The sequence below is a fragment of the Pinus tabuliformis genome, chromosome 3_2 (genome assembly GCF_031772625.1).
Source record: "Pinus tabuliformis cultivar Carrire ecotype Pingquan chromosome 3_2, CPIR1, whole genome shotgun sequence".
Lineage (NCBI taxonomy): Eukaryota > Viridiplantae > Streptophyta > Pinopsida > Pinales > Pinaceae > Pinus > Pinus tabuliformis.
In genome coordinates, this window is record NC_142302.1 from 734,042,856 (window position 1) to 734,067,690 (window position 24,835).

Sequence of the window (24,835 nt, forward strand, 5' to 3'; positions counted from 1 at the left end):
CCCTCTGGGATTCCCTCCCACATCGCCATGGGGTCCTGTGAGGGGGCTGGCCTCTCATGTTCACAAGCGCGGGAGGGGGCTGGCTGAGGCGCCCTTTCTGAATTGTTCTCTGAATTCGATGGCTCCCCTATTGGGTGCTTCCCCTTGATATTCCTTACTCTGTTCCAAAGCAAAGGTGGGCGTGCTGTTGTTGCGCTCCCTTCCTGGAGCTTGTCGACCCCCAATTGAATCGAACCTGAGCTCAATTGAGCCAAGACAAAAACCAGAAAAATCAAGCAAGGAGCGGGCCGCGTCCGAGCTCTCATCCACCAAGTCACAGCATCTACACTCAGAGTTCTGAGTTTCTTCCTTGACATACTGAACTCCGCTCCCCAACATTCCAACATACTTAACCCCACTGTCATTCCCTCGTAACTTGCCCGCATTGAATGCGCTCTGCTGAATTACCATCGCCACCAGCTTCCTCATTAAGGCGTCCCTTATGCCTCCCCCGACTTGCAGTCTCGGCGGCGAGGGGCATTGAAGGCGCCAGCTCTTCACGTGGCAGCCCGTGCTAGGCATGTGGCTCGCCATTAGCTGCTTTAATGACACCCGCATCCGGGGCGACAGCCTCTTCTTGGATTAGGCTTAGACATTCCTGGAGCTGTTGTCTGTTAGGAATGATGTCTGTGCCTCCAAATAGAAGGGGGTGTTCAGTCTCTGCTCCAATGTTGGCTAGGAGGTCCGCAATTTTGTTGCCTTCCCTTTTAGTGTGCACGAAGGAGATGGCTCTAAAATTGCTGAGCTTTTGTGCTATGTCACTTAACCTTGCTTCTAGCCTCCAACTGGGAGCTACTTTCCTTGCCTGTGATCCGTTCTGAATGCGTGTGGCCATATTGATGAGAATCTGGGAGTCACCCTCTACGATCAAGGGTTGAAGGTTGAGATCCCAAGCTTGCAAAAGGCCCTGCCACAGCCCTTCCAACTCTGCTGAGTTGTTGGTATCCCACCCTATGTTCCCAAAATAAATCCGTATAGGTATGCCTTCATAGTCCCGCAGAATGCCTCCATATCCGGCAGCTCCTGGATTGCCCTTGGAAGCCCCATCGAAATTCAGCTTGTATGAGTTTTTGGGAGGGGCTTTCCAATGGCAAATGTTCTTGCAATTATTATTAGAAATACTGGTGTTGAGAGATTCTTGAGATAACTGCAACTGCCAATTAATTAGAATGTTATGCTCATTATCAGTGGATGGGAGATCTTCCTTGGTCCATACCTGAAGCGCCATCGTCTCTTGAATGTTACTATGAATCTTGCTCCAGGTTTCCTCTAATGGAGATCGCTGATTTTTGAAAATGCGCTGATTTCGTTCCTTCCAGATATTCCAGAGGACGATCCCTGGAATGATACTCCATAAATGATTGAGGATCTTGCTTTTGTAGGGATGCTTTGGCCATTGTCTTAAGGTGTTGATGATATCGCCTTCCCCTCTACTTCTTTTTTGGCATCTGAAACTGACCTTGTCCCAGAGTTGATTGGCCAGCGGACAGGTATCCAGAAGGTGATGCAGAGTTTCTTCATTTTGAGAGCAATTAAGACAGATCGAGGGACCATGAAAGTTCCGTTTTCTAAGCTTATCCCAAGTGAGGATTTTTTTATGACCGACTAACCAGAGGAAATAGGAAATTTTTGGCCAGGGTCCTAGCTCCCATATTTTGCTCCAAACCGGGTCTGGAGGAGAAGGGAAGTTGCATATCAACTTGTAAGCTTCAGAAGTAGTGTAGGATCCCTTGGGTAGGTATCCCCATCTGAGAATGTCCCCACCGTTGTCCTGCCTAATACTTCTTTTCCTTAGCTCAATCCCTAGCTCTTCTTCCTTCCGAGCATCCGTGCTATTGAGTATTTGGTTGCTCTGTTTCCATTTCCTGAAGCCATACTCCGTCTCCGGCTTCCAGAATTGGTGGACTTTTTCCTGCTGCAAGTCCTGCCTCTCTGGAATTAGGGAAGGGTGGAGAATATTTTTGAGTTTGGGCATTTGATTCCAGGCATCCGTCCAAAATCTTGCAGTGCATCCATTCCTTATTTCCCAGAAGCTATGCTTTTGAATTAGCTGATAGTGTTGCTTGGCTGCGTTCCATATTGTGGAACCTTTTTCAGTAGGAATGAATCTGATTAGTTCTTCTTGAGGTCGATTTCCCGCATACTTGGCTGTCCAGATTTTTCCCCATGGCTTATCCGGGTTGGTGATCCATTGCCACCAGATCTTGGCATTCATGATGGAGTTGCTGTGTTCAGGGTCCCTTAGCCCAATGCCTCCCTTGTCTTTAGGCATGCATACATTGGTCCATTTCACCAGGGCCCATTTGCGATTGGTGGCAGAGCTGCTCCACAGAAAATTGCGCTGCAGGTTTCTTATACTCTTTAAGACCCACTTTGGCGCAGCTAGAATAGAAAATAGGTACAAAGGCATTGCCTGCAAAACCGATTTGATGAGGACGATTCGACTAGCTAAGTTAAGAGATCTGTAGGTCCAGAGACTGAGACGATTTTCAAGTTTCTCAAGAAGGGACCGCCACGCGGGTTGCTTGATGCCAGAGGCTGTGAGGGGAGCGCCCAGATATTTGGAAGGGAGGGAAGCCACGGGGAAGCCCAGGATGCGAGAGACAGCGGACTTAACTGAGGGCGGAGTATGGAAAAAGAAGACCTGAGATTTGGAACAATTGATGTGCATACCTGAGGCTTCCGAGAAGACCTGGAGGAGGGATTTCAGACAGCGGGCTTCTTGGGCTGAGGGATAACCAAAAAGCATAGTATCATCTACGAACTGCTGGTGGGAGGTGGCAGGGGAGTTGTGAACGGAGATGCCTTTGATCTGATGCGAATGGAGGGCTTGCTTGATGAGCCTCCCCAACCCTTCAGCCATAAGAACGAAGAGAAAGGGGGAGAGGGGATCCCCTTGCCGGATGCCTCTGGAGGGATTGAAGGGACGGGAAGGAATACCATTGACAAGAATAGAGAAATGAGTGGAAGTAATCAGGCTCATGATCCAACGGATCCAAGAAGAGCAGAAGCCAAAAGCTGTTAGCATATGATGAATATAATTCCAGCTTAGTTTGTCAAATGCCTTGGAAAGGTCTAATTTGAGAAGCATACCTGCCTGCTTTGAGTGCTTGAGGGAGTGAATGATTTCGTGAGAGAGAAGGATGCCATCCATTATATGTCGACCTTCCACGTACCCTGACTGTTCCGGAGATATAAGCCCAGGCATGAGTGGTTTGAGACGATTAGCTATAACTTTTGATATAACTTTATAGATGACATTGCATAATGCAATAGGCCTGAATTTGTCGGGGGTGATGGAGTCCTCCTCTTTGGGGATGAGAGTAATAAAGGTGGCATTAAGAGAGGGAAGAAGCCAGCGCATAGCCCTGGATTCTTCAACAATCTGCCAAACTTCCTCCTTTAGCATATCCCAGAAAGAGTGAAAGAAAGTGGTGGTAAATCCATCTGGCCCCGGGGCTTTACCTTCTTTTAGTTGCTTCATTGCTTCATCCACCTCCTGGGGTCGAATTGGGCGCATTAAGAGATCATTTTGTTCCTCCGTTATGACTTTTGGAATGTTGCTGGTAATTTTGCGGATGGCCTGTCGTCGATCTTCTCTTTGCTCTTGATGAATCTGTTGGAAATGATTGAGGAGTTCCTCTTCAATTTCCTCATGAGTCTCCATCTTTGCCCCTGTTTGATTTTGGATGAAGGGTATATTGTTGTGCATTCTTCGCTGAACTGTTGTTTTGTGGAAGAATTTTGTATTACGCTCGCCCTCCTTCAGCCATCTGATCCTAGACTTTTGCCTCCAGTAGATTTCCTCCTGCTTCCTCCTATTCTGCAACTGACTGTGGATGAGGCGCTCCTGCTCCAGGGTGGCTTCCGTGTGCCCCTCCGAGATGATCTTTTGATGAAGGATCTCCAGGTCCTGAGTTAGCTTTTGCTGCTCCTTGAAGATATTTCCAAAAGTTTCCCTGTTCCACCTTTTTAGGTGACTTTTGAGAAATTTTAGCTTTTGCTGGAATTGATACATTTTTGCTCCTTCTGGGGGAATGAACGAGGCCCAGATAGTCTTGACAAACTCCTTGAAAGTGGGATGCGTGAGCCAAAATCCTTCAAATCTGAAGGGTCTTTTGATTAAGTTACCTGGTCTTTGCCATTGTAGAGCTATTGGCCAATGATCCGAGCCAGTGTGGGCAAGGATGGCTGCTGAGATGTCACCTCCTAAGTGGATCGCGTTGTCAGAGATGAGGAAGCGATCCAACTTGGAGGCGATTTGGTGTTTGCCAGCTCTGCGATTGCTCCATGTAAAGGTGCCATTGCAGTACGGCATGTCTATAAGAGAAGTTGCTTGGATGAAGTCCTTGAAGCGATTGACTTCAGGCTCCAATCTACTTCTTCCTCCTAGCTTCTCTTCAGTCTTGGTTATCATGTTGAAATCCCCCGCAACGATCCAGAGAGGGTACCTTCTGCTGTTGCTGAGAGCTTCAATCGTGTCAAGAAGCGCTACCTTACTTCCAGTGTCTTGTGGGAAATAAACATTCGACAGGTTGCCATAAATATTGGTGCCCAAGATGTGAAAGGTCGCCTGTATAAGGTGGTGCGCTGCATGAAAATCTGAAAGGGATACCGCTTGGGTATTCCATGCTATTGCCAACCCTCCTGAAGCTCCTGAAGCGTCTACTGCAACCGAACTACATCCGGGCCAGGCTTTCGAGAGAATGCTGCCTAGCGTAGTACTATTACATTTAGTTTCTTGGAGAAAGCACATTTGCGGCTTTTCCTTTTTTATCATGTTTTTTAACATTCTGAGTTTTCCGGGGCTGTTTAGCCCTCTTATATTCCAAGATACCAACTTCATGATTAACCGTTGACAGAGGGCTTGTAGTACTTTGTCAACTTAGCATATCTGCCTGAATCTACCAGGATTTTCCCAATCTCTATCGTTCTTTGCAGATCTGTCTTTCTTCCTCTTTTTTTTGTGTCTTTTGGACGCAGACTTCCCTCCCCTTGGCTACTTGGTTGTATCCCGAGTTGGTTCTGATGGTAAGCTCGCGAAATGATCTCTTCGAGCTTAGCTAGTTGGAGCTCTGGAATAGAATCATATGCTTTCTTTTTACATGCCAGCTCCAGTTCCAGGATGTCTAAGCCAGTCAGATTAATACTTTCTGGCTCTACTTCCATGATTTGCACTTGATCGCTGTCTTCGGTACCGGTCTCTGGATTCTGGGGGAGGTCAGATTTACCCTCAACTTCCATATCTTTGAGGATCTCTTCAGCATCTTCCTGAACCTTTTGGAGAATGGTGGGGATGATGATGTGGGACGGAGATTTGGGAGGAGGGTTAGAAGCAGGGGGAGGAGAAGAGGAAGAAGGGAGATCAGGGTGGGTTTCAGCAAGGGGTGGGAGATCCTCAGAGGCTTGGCCAAGAATGTCAAAGCTGTTCTTGGTTACTGGGCCATGAGACTTGTTGGGCTGGGGTTTAAACCCATTTTGGGGTTTTTTGTGAGAACGCTTCCTGCTGGGAACTTTGGTGAAGCCGTCCGGAGCAGGGGAATCAGAGGAGTCAGGTAAGCTGGTTTGGACATTTTGAGGACAATCCCTAAAGAGATGACCTAGGGCATGGCATTTTCGGCAACGAAAAGGAACATGTTCATAATCAAGAGGCTGGATCCATTCCTCATCTCGGTGGGCAAGAGTTATTGACTCTGGAAGAGCTTCATTGAGACGAATGAAAACACATATTCGGGCATAGGAAATATAGTTACGGGATTTGGTTTCTTCAGCCGTTCTGATATATTCTCCCACCTCATTTCTGATCGGTTTAAGACTGTCTTCCTCCCAGTAAAGGTAGTGGGCTTGGCCCGGTTTAGACTAACTACTCGCACGACGAGCTACGACCTTGCTAGGGATCGAACACAAGACCGGTCCGTCATGACAAGGCCGACTTTACCACTACGCTGCCTCCACGACCTTTAGCTCAATTATTAATAACATGCTAAAAAATAAAAATAATAAAATTCAATTTTTTATAATGTAATTTTTTTTCTAGGGAAAATTAGACCCTCCAACTCAAGTTAGAAATTATAGAAATGACCATCTAGTCTATCTTTGGAAGGAACTAATAAATTAAGATGTGAAGTGGATAAGTGAATTGGTTACTTGTGCAAAATAGCTTCCATAAATTTTGGTGGTTTGTGATCACTAGTACGCATTTATAGTTTGTAAGACATAAATAATGGTGGGAAGTAATTCCTGGTATCCATATTTAATTACATGTTATTCCTATCCATTTACTTTTTCAAATATTTTCTTAAATTGTCATGGGAAGTAATTAATGGTAAATATGTTATTTAGTTTTTCAATGATTTTATTTTTGAATGGTTTTCCTACAAAACTTGAGAATAGAAATCACTACACAAATATCTAAAAGTAATGTGTGGATATTCCAATCATATCCATAAATTATTACATAAACTTGTAACACAATTATTCACATGGAGTTATATTGTGCAAAGGATGCAATAAGACATTCAATTGATGGTGCAATCAAATGTTTGGGAATTTTGTTGCTTAATAATATTGAAAATTATAATTTATTTTTTAAAGATAAACATTATAACTTTCATTGGTCAATGCTAAACTAATAGTGATCAACAAACAAATTGATTGATAAAGTGTTTACTTGGATATTATTACTATTGATTCCATAACCATATTTCAATTTAACTAATAAGCACATAAAATGTCAATACCTGCATTATAACAAGATTCTTACCCATGGATATTCACCCCCTCTTTCTCATTCATATTTTTAACCTGTAAATAGGTTTTGTTACAATACCATGGGCTAATACCATAGATGATAAATACATCACCTCATGCCCAAAAACCATGAATCATCTCACAATATAAAATTAAATTGTAAAATATATTATACCTTATCATTGATTACAAAAAATGACATTTTTTTATCATATGGAGAGAGAGACAGAGAGACACAAGGTGAGGGAGAGAGGGAGGTTGAGATGGAGTTGGGGGGGGGGGGGGGGGGGGGGGGGGGGCAGAGGAATGTAACAAAATATACAAAGAGATAGAAGTAAAGATGGAGGGATGTCGAGGGAGAGATAGAGAGAGTGTAAGGCAAGGAGGGGAGGAGAGAGGATAGAGGGAAGAAGAAGAGAGAGGGAGGGCGAAAAGTGGAAAAGTGAGATGGAGACTTAGAGGTTGAGGGGTGAGAGAGGGGGAGAGAGAGGAGAGAGGGAGTGAGATAGTGACAAAGTTCAAGGGTATATAGAGAGGGATAATGAGGGGGATAGAGAAAGATGGAGGTGGTAGGGAGAGGGAGAGAGATGAAGGAAGAGAGTGAGGACATGCGATAGAGAAGGAGAGTGGGGTGTAGTTTGAGAGGGAGAGTGGGAGAGGGAAGAAAAAAATGTAGAGAGATAGGGGTCCGGGGGAGGTAGTGACAAGGGAGAGATGGAGAGAGAGGGAAGGGGGAGAGGGATATATATATATATATATATATATATATATATATATATATATTTGTCTGTGTGGAGAGAGTGTGAGAGATAGATAGATATGGAGAGAGAGTGTGTATGTTTGGGGGATGATTTAGTGAGACAATTAAGGAGAGATGAAGGGAGATATCGATACAGATTGAGAGGGGAGAGAAGGGAGAACATAGAGATAGAGACAGGGAGGAGGGGGGAGATAGAAAAATATGGAGAGAGAAATTGTTTATGTGTGTGGCAATGAGATAAAGAGGTAGATAAGGAGAGAGGGAGGGAAATATGAATATAGATGGTATCATATAGAGAGGAAAGAAGAGAGAGACAAATAGAGGGAGAGAGACACAAAGAGAGAGAGAGACAGAGGAGAGATGGAGGGAGATATACACAATAATGGAGGGGAGATAAAGAGGGAAGAAGAAAGAGGCACTTAAATAAAAATACATATACTATATAGTGTTATATAATATTGAATATTATGAAACATAGAGAGACAGGAAATCAAGATTTTAAAAAAGGTAAAAGAAGTTGGATTTAGAAAGCCAGGAATATTTTGTTTTTTCATTGAAATAGATGCACTAGTTTCAGTGTAGATTTTCATTCCTAATCCTATTTGATTATTACGATGGATCTTTTGATTCCAATGTAGTTATTGATTTCTAGTCCTATTTAATTATTTTCACTGGATGCATTGATTTCAATGTAGATTGTTGATTTCTAATAATATTTGATTGCTTTCACTAGATGCATTGATTTCATTATATATGTTGATTTCTAATACTATTCAATTTCTTGCACTAGATGAATTGATTTCAATGCAGTTGTTGATTTTTAATTTCATGTAACTAGATGTATAATGTAAATTAATTTCAAAGTAATTAAATTAATAGCGCGAATTGACTGATTTCTTTGTTACAATAATTCAACCATAAATAAAATACTTGATTTTTCATCTTAAATAAAATCATCACTTACCTAAAATGTTTGAAAGTCTAACTATAAACTATTTGTAATTGACTACATTCTTATTATTCCTTCTTTCCCTCATTCAACATTGTTATTCCCTTTGTATTCGAACGAGGTAATAGAAAGAAATTACTATTAAATCTTATTTTGGGTTTAACGCTTCCTAGAATCACAATGATTGATAATGGAGAAAGTTACTATTAATATTAGAGAGAAAGAGAGACAAGGTATGACATTTACTATAATAGCTCTACTTAAAGATTTGAACGGTCTAGGATTTCAAGTTCCTTTCTCATATGATCGATAGGAAAAGATGGGAAAACTAGAATGTTGGCAATAAGAAAAGTAGAAGAAAATATTTTGAGAATGATCACAATGAAGAATATTTATAATTTACTCAATTTGTATTATTCAAATTTTCTATCATTCAACATTGTTTCATTGTCACTTTGCATTAAGAAAAGTAATTTCATCATTTTTCATCATTCAAGTTATTAGAAGTCTGTATATCTAATAAAATAAGTTAATTGGGTCAATTTAAAATTAAAATAACCAGATTAATATGATAAATATTTATCATATTTAAAATTATGAGAACAATTATATGTTCAACAAATTTTGTGTGACCATGCATGACTCAAACCAACATTGTTACAGGGAAAAGTGTCTACACAGAACTGCTTATCCCACTAAGGTGTGATAGCTACCTTAGAAACAAACAAAGTAAAGCTACTTTCGTTTTTCCTTTATGAAGTATAGATGAGAAAAGAACAAAGAAGACCAACCTTTGTCTTGCGCTAATCTCCTGGTTCGATTCCTCTCTCTCTTGATAGTCTTTCGCTACTTGTTCCCTTGCACTCCCAACTTCATAGAGTACCTGTAAGATCACAGTAGCATGGCACTATACAATAACATGGATCTATAATCATAAACAATCTAGGATCAGATGTAAATTGACCATACAAATGCAACAAACATAAATGACACAAGAGTATGGAGGAAAACTTGAATAGCTTTTATTGATAAACAAGAAAGAGCCAAGGGAGTTACAACCAGTTGTTCTGATCCAGCATCATCCTGTCAGCAAAGAAGCCCCTCTTCACCTCATGCAAAGCTTAGATCACCCAACAATCTGATGTTGTCTCAAGAAACCAACAACAATTCCTTACAATATGCAAAATTCCAGCCTCTGGATCTCTGGGATGAGGGATCCATATATAGATATCCGTAATGGAGATGAGTCAGCTTGTGATTTGATTAGTGTCTTCCCTCTGATAGTTCTTGCTTCCACTTGGAGATTGATGATCTCTTACTCATCCTTGGTCGAATTCAGAGAGGCAAGTGTCACAGGAGAAGTTTCTGGAAGTTTCCATGCCTCTCCACCTCGCGGAATGACACTGCCATTTGTCACTTCTTGCCCATCACACCCCATAGAAGGGCTTTTTGAAATGCAACGCACCCACATAGTGTGTTTAGGTGAGATGCAACACACTTTGCCTATGGAGCAGCTGAAATGATCCTGTTTTGACCAGTTCTGAGCAGTTTTTCATGGAGAACTTCTGGGAGAAGTTGTAAGCAGTTCACCTTGTTCCTTTAGGGGTTAGAACAATGCTTTTAGGGACTTAGCAGCCCTTGTTTTATGGAAATTTCATGCTTGGGGTTGTAGTGCCCAAAAATGTCTATAACAATTGCCCCCTAAGGCATGAGGTCGTTAATCTTTTGATGTCAGGTGAAATTCTTTATTATGAGGATCCGAAGTTCTTTCAAGCTGGGAGGAGACCTGTAATAAGATATAATACAATACATTATCTTCATAATATTTTCATGATCTAGCTGAGGTGGGCATTCCCATGCTCAGCTTTATAAATTCATTTTCATGTACATAGGATAGAAAATTGTTTGAGTGTAGACTGATGGTTCTGGTAGAGCCATCATCCCTTTGATTGGATGATTATCTATGTACATTTGATGTCTTTATTCCCCTGAATATGTATCACAACCCGGATGGATGAAAATAGATCCGGGGCCTTCAATATCATTCGATCTTCACTCGAAGTACAAGTCTATCCATGTGAGAGATGTTCTGGAGTCGAACATGGAAATACATCGCCTGATTACCAGCCAATGATGTAAGTTGTTAACAGGTGCGAGGGAAATCACCGATAATGATAATGACCCTCAAGGTACTGCAGTACAATTCATGTGGTGTGAATAAAGGACTTGGCGTCGAACACCATGCAAAATCTTTTGGTCGAAGTCCATTGATGTAAACCTATCGCTGGAAGTGAAGAAATTTCCATTGAGGCATGTAAGCTTCAAAGTACTGAATGGGGTGTTCCTAGATCGACTTCTTAGATAATGAGCTGATGTCGACAAGAAGTGATCCGTCACTGGAGTGCCTTAATGAATCCCACATAAATGACACGGAACAGAGCAAATGATTTTAATGGAGGTGAAAATGATCTGATGAGATACGGTTCAGGGTGGTGGTCATGAAAGAATGGAGTATGAATGTATTGTAGTGGGTGAGACACAGGTGAATTCTCTGAATGACTTCTCTTGAACATATCGGCAACACTGAAATGATGGATTGGTAGCATTGCCCCAAATGTGGATGGTGTGATGGGACCATGGCGATGTGACCGGTGAATGAAACAACCCAACCCGACTTGGATGTGGAGTGAAAGTGTCATGTTCAAGAGCGACTTGCTACCAAAAATGTTTCTTCAAGTTTTCTTCCCAATTTTTCCCAATCATTGCTAACCAGTACCTCTTTATTTTTGTCAAGCTTGAGGAGGATAACATATGCTTGTTCTATAATTTTCCCTTTAGGCAAACCCATCGCTATGTTTTAACGAGCCTAGTGATAGTGAAACTCATTCTTGTCTGCTATGGACAAGTTTGTCGCTATTAAGTTTTAACGAGTTTAATGACAAAGATAACTCGGTCATTTTCAATTTTAGAGAGTCTGAAAAGGAACGTAAAGGAAACTCCAAAATTCCCTTTTCGTCATCTAATCCCTTAAGTCCAAAAAAGTATAAAACAATACAGAAGGGATGAATTTTCTATACTTTTAACGAGTCGAATAAAACAAGCGCTCGATCTTTTTGTGTAATAATCCCTCAGGTCCAAAAAGATTAAAATTTAGAGGAGGGATAGCACTTCCGGTCCATTTAACGAGCTGGAGAGGCCAATGGCTCGAAAATCTTTTCATATTTTACGAGTCAGATGAAAAGAGCTTAAAGGAGACTCGTCTTTTGAGGAACAAGTGATAAAATTGGGTAGCAGCTGATTCCAGGTAAGGTTTGGAATGTTCCAATCATGGCAGTGTTACAAGGATGGCTAGTGAGATCACTCTTCGCAGCTGTTCCTCAAAAGGGGTAAACAATCAAATGGAGGTGAATGATCGGCCAATACAGAGTGGAGGTGATGATGAGAACACGACCAAGGCTTTTAAAGGCTGAAGTACTACATTCACGATGGTTATTTATCGGGAAATAGTTCATTTTTTAATGAGCTTAAAAGCGGGGGGAGACATTTGCTCATGGCTTATGTTTATTTTTTAACGAGCTTGAACTATGCGCTAAAACTGCTCGATGCGGGTTTATTATTTAACGAGCTTGAACCCTGTAGTAACACTACTCGCAGCGGGTTTAGTTTTTAACGAGCTTGAACTCTGCAAGTAACACTGCTTGTGATAAGTTTGCATGCCCCCAGCATAATAACACAAATTGAGGTGCATGCCCCCCAAGCTTCATTACATTCAACATGGTGGTTGGAATGAAGGTTTACCTCCGAGATCTTTGAAAGTCTACTCGGATTTTACAAGACTATAATCAAAGACTCGATTTGGAGAGGGAGTTGTTTCATTTTTTAATGAGGTTGACACAGTAAAAGAACTATCCTCATAATCCATCGTATTTACATTATTTGATAGAAAATCTAAAACTGAAGGATGATTAGGGTCACTGGAGTAATCTTTGCGGTAATCTGGAAGATGTGAATGATGGTGGTAATCTTCCCATGGTGGCTCTCCTAACATCGTTGACTGAATGATTCCTTTGTCTGTAGAATGTACATGTGACCAAGGATCTAAAGAGGTACCATATTCCTTAGACCTATCTATCCAAACACTCGATGAGCATTGATTTCGGTTTGCCCCCCAGGCCAAGAAAATTGATTGCTACAATATTTCGAAAATGGCGATGATCCGTGCTGAAAAAATGTTTAGGAATATTCTGAATCCATTAGATATAGAAGATTTCATATTGCGGGTTTCCACTTTGGCCACTTCCGGCAGATTCCTCAGAGGCAGTAGGGAAAAAGTACCCATTAAGGCAGGGTCTTTTAGGAGACCTACTCCGATATTTTGAAGCGAGTGATTGCTTCCATGGATCATTGGAATGCTTCCAGTAACTTGTGAATGGTCGACGATTGTAATTGCTCCTTGAAAGGGAAATGCAATCTTCCTGAAGTAGGTCGATACAATTGTGGCCATGGCATATATCTAGGGCCTTCCCAGTAGGATTTTGTAATCGAGGTTTCCGTCGATTACTTCAGCATCAATTTCTATTGTTTTTCCCCCTAGTTCAACTTGCAAGTTACTTAAAATGCTTTTAACATTGTTGATGATCGTGACAAGGGTGGTGAGCCTAAATTTTTCTAGCAACGCATCGACATAATACATGTAGATGCCCCCTCATCAATAATTGTTCGATGAACAGTTTTGTTGAGGGCTTACACTTGAATAAGGAAAGCTAGTTGAGCTGGTAACTGAGGGTCATATCCTTTGTGATTAAAGGATACAAGATTGGAATCCATTGGGTCAATCCCACCTATTACTGATAATAGATCGTGCTTTTGGGAGAGGCAATTTCGTGGTACCTCAAGTGTTGACATAGCGGACGGAGATTGGGCTAGTTCCTCTACTATATTATAATTCTGTGCTACTTTTGCATGAGGATTAAATGTCGATTTGTGTACTACTCCCTTTGGCGACTTTATCATTGGTTCAGGAATGATGGGTGGCACAACTTCAGTCAAAGTTGTTGTCGAACCACTAGGTTGTTCATTAGCCTTGTTATTCGACAGCTGTGGATTCCCGTAATCTTTATTCCTTATCAAAGCATCATTTTTCTGCTCCGAGATAGACAACATAAGCACTTGGGATCGAGAAGCATTTTGATTAGCAACCAGTTTGGTTCCCGGGCTTGGAAACAGATCAGTCAATACTGCTGAGGTTTTTGAACTCTTAAAGAGTTTCTTAACTTCAGCTTTATGTGGACAATCTCTCGTCTGATGATCCTCATCGCATATATGACACCCCACAGGGGGTTTCCTTTGCCCAGAAGGGTTTGCAGAAGGTTTTTCAGGAGATGATTCATCCTGCTTCTTTTTTCTCCCTTTCTCTTTCTTCTTGCCCCCTGGTTGCTTCAGTTGTTTGCCCTTGTCAGTCGACATGGCATTTACTTTCGAGGCAAGAAGTTCTTCTTTTGCATTTTGATCATAAATCTTACGGGCTTTCTTAGATGTAGCCTTTATTGATTTCATGCTTGTTGCGCCAATCACGCCATCGCTGGCATGAGAGTCATTGTTTGATTTAGGAGGAGGAGGGACTGAGAATTCCGGTCTAGGAGCGTCAGGTATCTTATCGTAGAGTGTGCTTGACTGAGTGTAAATCAAGTCCAAATACTGTGCACGACCGATAACTTGCTCTTTTGTGACGACTCCCCCTTTTGCCACATCTTCCGTGATGGAAGGCAATAATGACTTAATAAATCATTCAGCTAAAAGCTGATCAGGAACATACGTTTTTGCCATTCTACGACGATGTCGCCACTCATGTATATGATCAGATATGTGAGTGGCCATTGTTTGTTTGAAATTGGTAAGAAGTTTCGTTCCCGTTTTGTACCTTATTGGTAACTGAAAATGGGTTAAAAAGGTTGTGGCTAGGGTACTGAAGTTGTCAAATGAAGCTCTGGGCAATTCGATATACCATTTTACTGTCGGACCAGTTAACGTCCTCTGAAAAAGGCAAAGCCTAATTGAATCATCTTTTAGGGTTTTTGATGAACACCACAGATGAAAGGTGATCACATGATTTGATGGGTCTTCACTCGGATCTCCATTAAATTTAGGAATATCTGATGGAAGTTTATGCGGAATCACTGGCCACCAAGGGGCATAAGCAATTGGATCATTCATCAACCGGTTTAGATCTGGTAATTCTAGAGTTGCTACAAAGGGCAACTGGTGATTCTGGTTATGCGAAGCATACCCAGGATAAGATGGAATCGCCTGAGCAGTGGGTCTTTGCATACCAGCATAATGTATTTGATGCTGGTAACTTTGATAAGGTTGATGGGCATAACCATTATAATATGGTTGTTGATAACCGCTTTGGAAATGCGGTTGCCCATTACTTACAAAGACTTGTTGCTCAGGTCCTTGATATGATTGCTCGAATGGCGGTTGTTGAGATTGAATCAACCATGGTTGTTGGACCATTTGTTGTTGCCCAATACTGGATGATTGAACAAGATGAGTAGTCATAGTACTTTTTTGAGCCTGAGTCGCTCCAGATAAGGAGGCACTAACCTAAGGTTGTGATTGAGTCATTGAGACAAGAGGTTATTGTATTGCAACCTGAGAAACTTGGGGTTGACATAAAACAGGTAGCGTTTGTACTTGCGACACAGTCACCATAGCAGGTATAGTGGGAATATTTGACATAGGGTGGACTGGTTACATTGAATATACAACCCTTGGTTGCTGAGGTAGTATTGTTACCCAACCGCTGGATGTAATTCCAGTTTGACCTGAACTTTGTTGTAAACTCCCATATGGTTGTTCTCCAGGAGGGAACAATGAAAAGGCATACTGCCCTCCATATGGTGGCAATCCAGTACTTAAAGGGTAGATTGGCCTTTAAAGACACATTGGATCAATTTGTTGAGTTTCAACATAAGAAATACCAGATGATAATCCAGATGAAGAAATAGGAACTGACCATGTCGTTGAAACAGTCCCTAATTGGACTCCGTCTTTTTGTTGATAACTTGCCGGGACAGATGGTATACCGGTGAACATCGTTGGAGTAGCAGCAAGATGCTCTTCCGCTGATGTGTCAGATGACACAGTCCTGGATGTCGACGGTTGTTCAGACATATCTAGTCTATCCAAAGGATTTCCTAGCGATTCTACAAAAACTTGCGATGAAGGGAGACTAACTTCTAAGACCAATGAGGGAACAGTGATGTTATTCTGATTAAAATAAATTTTAGATGCTTTGACACAACTTGTTTTTTCAATTTTAAAGAGTTGAGAAAAAACAAAAGATGACTCTAGTCGCCTTCGATTTTTAATGAGCCTGAAGTGACAAGTGCTCAGATGGACCTTTCCCGTTAAGGAGTCTGAAAAGGAACGAAAGGGACTGCTATGGAAATCTAGGTAGAGGGATTACCAAACCAATCGCAAAACTGCAGAATACTTTTTACGGTACGGCAGTCAATCTTCCTGAATGCTGTGTTCAGTGCATTGTGATCAATAGGGCGACAGACACGGCTTCCTATGGATAAAGGATTAAGCCTATTGTGGTCTCCCAAAATATACTCGACGGTATATGGGAGCACAAGTCCGTACTAGCACTTATCGTCTCAAAGTGCAGGAATCACCCAACCATCAGTGAGAATAATAGTTACGAGGCTTTACGACGCTAGAATACGTCTCTAGCCTAGACTTCTAGATGTTGTGCGTTAGGTCCCAAAGCGTTGTTATATTCATTGAATTTATTTTATAGTTGATCTTGTTTAAGAAATTTTCCTTTCAGGTTCACCGCGAGATGTAGATGTATAATTCCTAAAATGCAATCTAAGATGATAAACAGTCTTTTATCTTCTTTGTGCAATGAAAATCCTAGCTACTAAGGAAAGAGAAACAATATTCTTTCACAAGGAGCAAAGAGCACACCCTAAATGCATTGTCCTAAATCAAACCAATCAAACAGTCTAAATTCAAATGCACATGCATGTATTATTTTTCGGCTTTCTTAGTAGATGAATGGTAAAAAGAAAGTTAATGCACAAATCTCAATTACTTTTCAAGTGACAATTACTAACAAGTTTCTTTTCAAAATAAAAAATGGAGACAATCACAACATTTTACGATTTGGAAATGAATACTTGCTTTTGACACTAGAAAAAATACAAATTCAGACCAAATAAAATAGTAACAGGATAATCGACTATCAATAGCAACCAAACTCTTTCCTATGAATAAAAACGACACTTGCGACACTTTCAAATCAAAGGACGACAGTACGATTACGTTACTTTTTGCAAAGGAGAACTGAAAATGACTCAACAAATACACAAAAACATTTACAGTTCTTTTGCACAAAGGAGGCGGAATAACATCAAGGAAAAGGGGTTTCAAACAGAGATATACTGATTACAGGTAGCAAAATTCATGAATAGAACTGAAAAGAATGAATCACAGAAACCAAAACTAAACAATACCTAGTCTGATCTGTGCACCTGTAACATAGGGAATTTGAAATGCAGTGCACCTACTACACTCAGGAAGTGCGCTGAATTTCAGATTCACAGAACAGTACCTGCGTTGGGCCAGAGACGAGACTTTTCTTGGGTTCTAGGTCATAGTTTGCAGTTCAGTTCATGGGTTTTGGCCGAGAAAATGGTAATCAGTAATGCAACAATCAGGGGTAGATCTAAGGAGCTTCTAAGAGCTACCACGAGGGCAATTAGAGAGTTTGTGAATCAGTTGTTTAAGTCATAAACAAATCCCGGAGATTGACTAAAGTGGCATTTATCTACTTTGAATTTGCATAGCAAATGCAATTCGAAAGCTACCTGGCTCGACTTCAGGCTCCTTCTGTAAGTTTATAAAATAGACAACAAGGAAGATAAACAAGCAAACAAATTTGTCCCCAGTGGAGTCACCATTTTGTTACAGGGATAAGTGTCTACACAGAACTGCTTATCCCACTAAGGTGTGATAGCTACCTTAGAAACAAACAAAGTAAAGCTACTTTCATTTTTCCTTTATGAAGTATAGATGAGAGAAGAACAAAGAAGACCAACCTCTGTCTTACGCTAATCTCCTGGTTCGATTCCTCTCTCTCTTGATAGTCTTTCGCTACTTGTTCCCTTTCACGCCCAACTTCACAGAGTACCTGTAAGATCACAGTAGCATGACACTATACAAGAACATGGATTTATAATCATAAACAATCTAGGATCAGATGTAAATTGACCATACAAATGCAGCAAACATAAATGACACAAGAGTATGGAGGAAAACTTGAATAGCTTTTATTGATAAACAAGAAAGAGCTAAGGGAGTTACAACCAGTTGTTCTGATCCAGCATCATCCTGTCAGCAAATAAGCCCCTCTTCACCTCATGCAAAGCTTAGATCACCCAACAATCTGATGTTGTCTCAAGAAACCAACAACAATTCCTTACAATATGCAAAATTCCAGCCTTTGGATCTCTGGGATGAGGGATCCATATATAGATATCCGTAATGGAGATGAGTCAGCTTGTGATTTGATTAGTGTCTTCCCTCTGATAGTTCTTGCTTCCACTTGGAGATTGATGATCTCTTACTCATCCTTGGTCGAATTCAGAGAGGCAAGTGTCACAGGAGAAGTTTCTGGAAGTTTCCATGCCTCTCCACCTCGCGGAATGACACTGCCATTTGTCACTTCTTGCCCATCGCTCCCCATAGAAGGGCATTTTGAAATGCAACGCACCCAGATAGTGTGTTTAGGTGAGATGCAATGCACTTTGCCTATGGAGCAGCTGAAATGATCCTGTTTTGACCAGTTCTAAGCATTTTTTCATGGAGAACTTCTGGGAGAAGTTGTAATCAGTTGACCTTGTTCCTTTAGGGGTTAGAACAAGACTTTTAGGGACTTAGGAGCCCGTTTTTTATGGACATTTCACGTTTGGGGATGTAGTGCCCAAAAATTTCTATAACAAACATAGATCCATCTTAACCCCATATATATCGAGCATTAAGAGGGATTTACATATTAACCCCATATATATCAAGTGCTAAGAGGGATCAAATTGCCCAAGGTGAAAATATTTCCTCATGTTTTGCACTTAAAAAAGTGGTTTTTCACATCAAAAGATTTGATCTATCTTGCTAGATATATTTAGGGTTAATATGGATCTATACTAGTTTCACCGAGATGTGCTATACAACCCAATATAGGTCTGTCTCGACACTTGATATATTTGGGGTTCATATGGATCTAGGATAGTTGCACTGAGAGGTGATGTACAACACAATACAGTGGGAGATGCAGAGGCATAAATGTTTGTAAATTTTAACATTTAACATGAACATTTTTATGTCAACTTAGTTAGAAAATAGTAAGAGGTTAAAAGTAATATACAACCTTGTATGGGGGAGATTTTCTAGTGTTTGTAAATTATTGTAAACATTTATATCTTGGCTCAAATATTAATAAAAAGGTTAATGTAATAAAAATTATAAAATTCAATTTATTATATTGTAATTTTGTTTTGCAGGGATACTGAATCCTCCAACCCAAGTTAGAAATTACGTTACAGGAAAAATTGCATAAATATTTATAACATTGGTCAATACTAAATTAATAGTGGAAAATATACAAATCATCCTATAGTATTTCTTTAATAGTGACTAATAAATTGATATGTGAAGTGGATATGTAAATTGCTTACTCAACATAAGAACTTTCATAAATTTTGGTGGGTAGCAAGAATTAGTAAGCCTACATATTTACAATTTTACTCCAACATAAGTGCTAAGGAAAACTTGAATAATGGTGGGAACTCCTCATAAGTATATTTGTTATCCAAAGACTTGCTTAAATTATTGTGGGAAGTAATTGATGATAAATATGTTATTTACATGACTATAAGAAATTTTTCAAGGATTTTATTTATGGATGGTTTTCCTACAAAGATTCAAAATAAAAAATTACTACAAAAAATATCTAAAAATAATGCTTTAATATTTCAACCATATCTATAGCTTATGGCATAAAATATGCAATGCAATTATCTGCGTGACATTATATTTTTCAAAGACTGCAATAAGACATTCAAGTTATGGTGCAATGAAATGTTTCAATAAACATTTTTCTTAATAATCTTGAAAAAAATAATTTATTTTTTACAGTTAAACATTATAACTTGCATTGGTTAACTATATAATATTAGTGATTAATGAAAAAAATGATTGTTAGGGTCCTTTCATTATGGGGACTAATAATGATTCCATAACCATATTTTAATTTTAATTAATAAGCACATAATAGCTTAATACTTACAATACACTTACAATATAATAAGATTCTTAACCATGGATATTATTATCTTATAAATACGTTTTATTACAATATCATGGTTCAATGCCATAGCTTATTATTACCACACGACCAAAAACCATAACTCATTCCACAATAAAAAAATAAATATAAAATATATTATAGCTTACATATATCATTAATTACATAGAGTGACAATTCTTCATCATATCAATGGAGAGAGAGAGAGAGAGAGAGAGAGAGAGAGAGAGAGAGAGAGAGAGAGAGAGAGAGATGTAGTTGGAGGGGGAGAGAAAGGGAGGGAGGAACAATGAAATGGAGAGGTAGAAGTAGAGAGAGAGGAGTGAAAAGGGATAGATGGAGATAGAGTGAGGGAGATAGGAGAGGAGGGAAGATACAGAGGAGATGAGAGAGTGAGGGTGAGAAGGGGAAGAGAGAGAGGGAGACATAGAGATAGAGGGGAGAGAGAGAAGGAGAGAGGGAGAGAGATACTGATAGAGTTGGAAGGTAGACAAAGAGAGAGAATGATGTGGTGGAGAGGTGATGTAGGAGCATTCAACTCAAGAAAAATCATTGTATTTTAGTAGACATAGGGGGTCTTGTGTTTTAAGGAACTTGGTTTCCTAAGTGTTAAATTAATGTAAGTATTTAGCCTTTTGAGTTATTTTTGTGAGAATAGGAATTAACTAGGTATTGTGAGGCATATCTTTAAATGTTCTCAAATGTTGGAAAACATGAGAGATTTAAGATAGTTGAAAGATTTGAGAATCAGTTGTAAATCTTGGATTAGAAATAGGTTTCATGATTTTTTGGGTTAAAGATGATCCTTAAGGATAAAGAAGAGATTTTAGGATTTTGTTGAGAAGGTTATGGATCTAAACCAGAAATTGGTTATAGAATCCTTTTGTATAAATGAAAACCTAAGAGGCATAGAAAAGGGTTAGATGGTTGGCTAGTTAGCTGGTTAGTTAGTTAGTCACTACTTAGGAATTAGAGTTTTGATTGTAAGCATAGGGGAGGATCGGAAAATGGAGGCCACCGATTAGAAAATCAGGCTAGAGAGACAAAGAGTCTCATTATGTAATCATTTGTTTATATATATATCTATATATATAGATACAGAGATTCAGTTCCTAAATTATGTAAGTGTTGATTGAGTAATCGAATCGTAAATTGTGTGTGAGTTAGTGTAGTTCTTCATAATACATGTATGCAGGTGGATTTAAAGTAGAACACAGAGAAGAGGTGGAAGGTGAAGCACTGGGTTTGATCGTTGAATCCACTCAAAGGATCATAGTCGAGATTCAGGAGTGACAATGATTAAAATATGTAGAGTTAAGATCCAGAGGGAGTTGTGTGGCAGAACAAATAAAGACCAGAACCCTAGAAGAAACCAAAAACCACAGAAGAACACTGAAGAAATGGCATAAAAATGAAGTAAAGGGAGGGACGAAGAAATGTAGTGATGATGCACAGGAGTCATTGGATCTATAAGATCAATGAACGAGGTTGAAGGTGATGTGAGGCGACGAATAAATCGTGTAGAATAAAGAAAAAGAGATGAACGGTGGAGATTAAATGTATCGTTCATAGAAAAGAAGAGCGGTTTCATAAGGGGGTAAGTGGATTCTTGCGTAGCCTTAAAGCGACAAGTGGTTTCCAGGAAAACGAACTCGATAATGTTTATGAACCATATATTAATTCAATTGAAGTCTAGAGGTGATTGGACCTTCTGTTGAATTTGTGATTGGACGGATATCACATTTTAAGAAAGTATGGAGGAATCTTTTAAAAACAAACTCAATGAGAATTTATTCAACAAGATTAAATCTTATTAAGATTCGGTGATCACGACCATCCATTGGTGGACTGATCAGATGGATGTCGCATGGAGAAGGTGTGCACTGGTCAATACACTCAGTAGACTTGATAGGGTTATGGACTGGAGTTAAGCTTGTTTGAGTTTTGGGAGATCGCATGATAGTCAATGATCTGGTGGAGTGAAATCAACGGTGGAGGGTGAACGCGATAAATGTGAGCATTAGAAAATGTTCATAGGTAGTGGGAAGGCAGAAAGGTAAAGTTAAGTGTGTTATTGGTATATTTCTATATATGACGTTATAATAGAAATAAAGATAATTAAAAGATTTAAGTTGAGTGTAACCAAAGTCTAAGACCATGGCATGATTAAGAGCGAGCAGGTAGGTGGAAATCAAATAGAGGGTTAAGTAATGAGTTATAAGAACTAACCAAAGTTTATGATGGTTCGGAAAAATTCTACTCAAAGGTTAATTAAGAGTTAGACTATGGATAATCAAATAAACATTTTCACATGAGGTTTAATTAAGAAGCCTTAAACCTTGTTTGGTGAAGGTTTGATTAGGCAGGGAAAGTGAAATTCTTGGGACAAAATAGATCATGCATTTCATATGCATATTGTGGGTAAATTCAGCTTAGGTTGGTGTCATTTGGTATCAGAGCCGAATGGTTGTTGAAACAATTGATATCAAAACAAAATAATGGAATTCTGTGTTATGTTTTAAAGATGTATATGAAGGAAAGAGAAGATCAGGTTATTTGAATCTGATAAGTAGAAGGTATGACATAAGATGAGAGTAAGTGATACTCTTAAGAAGGAATTGCAGAAGCATAAAGAAACCACAGTGATGTTTGTTTTCTTTAGGAAAGAGGAGATTCACTCAAATGTGAAGAGTGGATAGAGACTGCTTGTGAAGCCATACAGGTACTGTTTTATTTAACTCTAGGTTGAGTTTTGCAGGTTAAACACAGAGTGAAGATTGATAGAACTAGACAAATAAGGAAAGTTGTATGTGTTCTAAAGAACAAAGTGAATGAAATACTGGATGAACAAGTGGAAACAAAACTGAGGAATCCGATTGGAGGTTGGAAAGAGAGGATAAGAGTGTTCTCAGAAGGAAGCTGAACAACAAGCTTTTGAAATCTTGGGAATGATATTTGGTTTAAATATCATTGATATGCATGTGACAATAATTAGTGAAGCATCTCAACAACAAGATCACAGCATGAAGAGTAGTGATGAAGGAAGCCAGTAAAGGTTTCTGAGAAAGAGTGGCAAAACCTAGTATTTCATTTTTATTTGGAATACCATAGGACAATTGTGTTCTCAAAAGTGTGTATGAGTTGAAGTCTAGAGCTTGGAGTGCTCATATCGTTCCAGAGGAGAGAACTAGATAGATGCCGAAAGACTGAGCTTAGAGGATAGAAGCTTAAAGAGGTATCATGTAGCAGGGAGGATTTACTATTGCATAGACTTGCGCAGCTCATAGTGAGTAAGTGAAGAACTCATAGAGATGGAGAAGAAGATGACTACTGATAGTCATTGTAGAGGTTTTGAAAAGAGCCACAAAATGAAGAAGGACGATGCCAAGGCAAATGGCAAGAGAAAGATTCAAGAGGATCTTGATAAGGAGATTGCAAAGATAAAAGAACAACTCAATGTATTGAGGATGATACTAGAGGAAAACCAAAGACAAGGTTGGGTCTTGAAGAGAAATCCAGTGAAGTGTTCTATGTTACAGAGAAGGCTACAACAAAGGTAGGTGAATTGGTTGATGGAATGACTTGGAGAAGCTGAATTGGAAATGGAAGTGTCCATTTGTTGACCAGATCAGGGTGAAGTTCTACGTGAAGATGAAGAGTTGAAGACTAAAACTTCAAGTGAGACCAAAAGGTTACATGGTTTAGAATATGATGATTTATGTATGTTTGCATGTGAAACATGTGAGGAAGGAAAATTTGCTGATATTTTCATAAAGGAGGAAGAAGACAGGAAGAATCTAAATTATGTTCTCAAAGAAGATGAGATAGATAGGTCTCATGTAAATGCATGTACATAGTTGTGGAAAGTTTTAATTTTCAACATGTTGCAAGGACTGAAATCAGCGGAAGTTTGACTCATGATGATAACCAAAATTAATAAGAAGTGGAGAAAGATATTAAGCAACCAAGTTAAGGGCTTGAAGAGGCTAAAGAGAAAACCATTGAAATATTTCTGAGTCATGTAGAAGACTTGGAACAATAGAAAGACTTTATTAAAACCTTGATGTTTGAAGCTATTACAACACAAGAACAATTTCTTGTGAAAGGAGGAGTTAAAATTCAGTCTGAAGAGCTGATAATTGAAACAACAGTTGAGACTATTGAACTCTGTAATTTTCAAATTGATAATTTTTGTATAAATTGAGGAATCATAAGTAGTGGTGCAGTACTTATGAAGTGTAACAAGAAATTGAATTGTTGGAGTATTTGCTAGGAAATTTAGAGTATGACAGTATGATTACAGAGGAAGGAGTTCACTACAGTGGAAAAGAACAAGAAGAAATCATTGAAGTAGATGGTGAGAAGGAGAAACTAGCTAACCATCTCATAAATTCTTTTGAGAATTTAAATCAGCATACTGATGTGTTAATAGAGGAGGAAAAATCAGAGTAGCATACTAAGGTGTTGCCAAAGGAATGAAAGCTAATGAGGCCTTATGATTTTGATTTTAACTATTGTTTTGTGAGTGCAGGTTTAGTTTCCAATGCTAGAGGAAATTCGGACAGATGAGCAGCCAAGTAAAGACAGAAGAAAATGATTTTGTGAAAGTATTTAATCCATGGAACAGAGATGTCCAATTGCTGGGAAGTCAGGATTCAATCCAGAAATTAGATGTTGTTGAGGGAGATATCTTCAAGGATATTCAAGAAGTTTAGGTGGAAGAAATATCTTCAACAGTAACTGGAGCAATCTCAAGGAAAATAGAAAAAGCTGAAGTAGGAAAAGCTAAATAAAGTAATCAGCGGCTTAAATATCAATGGACAACGTGTAGTGAAATATAGAATGTGAAGGTGTCGAAGTTAGAGAACAACAAAAACAATCTGAGAGAAAGAGAAAGAGGTAGCAGTAAGTGGTTGAGTATGTACCAATGCAAGGATATGCTAGAGATGGAGATTGAAGAATT

At 39.4% G+C, this 24,835-nt stretch overlaps 1 protein-coding gene across 1 annotated transcript in view; it reads right to left on the bottom strand.

Moving 5' to 3' along the window:
* Positions 1–553: 553 nt before the first annotated feature.
* LOC149182709 (uncharacterized) overlaps positions 554–24,835 on the bottom strand; it is a 45,129-nt gene continuing 20,847 nt past the window's right edge. Inside the window, exons 2-3 of the mRNA XM_089414638.1 lie at positions 4,948–5,732; positions 554–4,807 (exon numbers count right to left, since the gene is read on the bottom strand). Coding sequence (XP_089270764.1) covers positions 554–4,807; positions 4,948–5,732 — 5,039 coding nt within the window. The remainder of the gene's footprint in view (positions 4,808–4,947; positions 5,733–24,835) is intronic.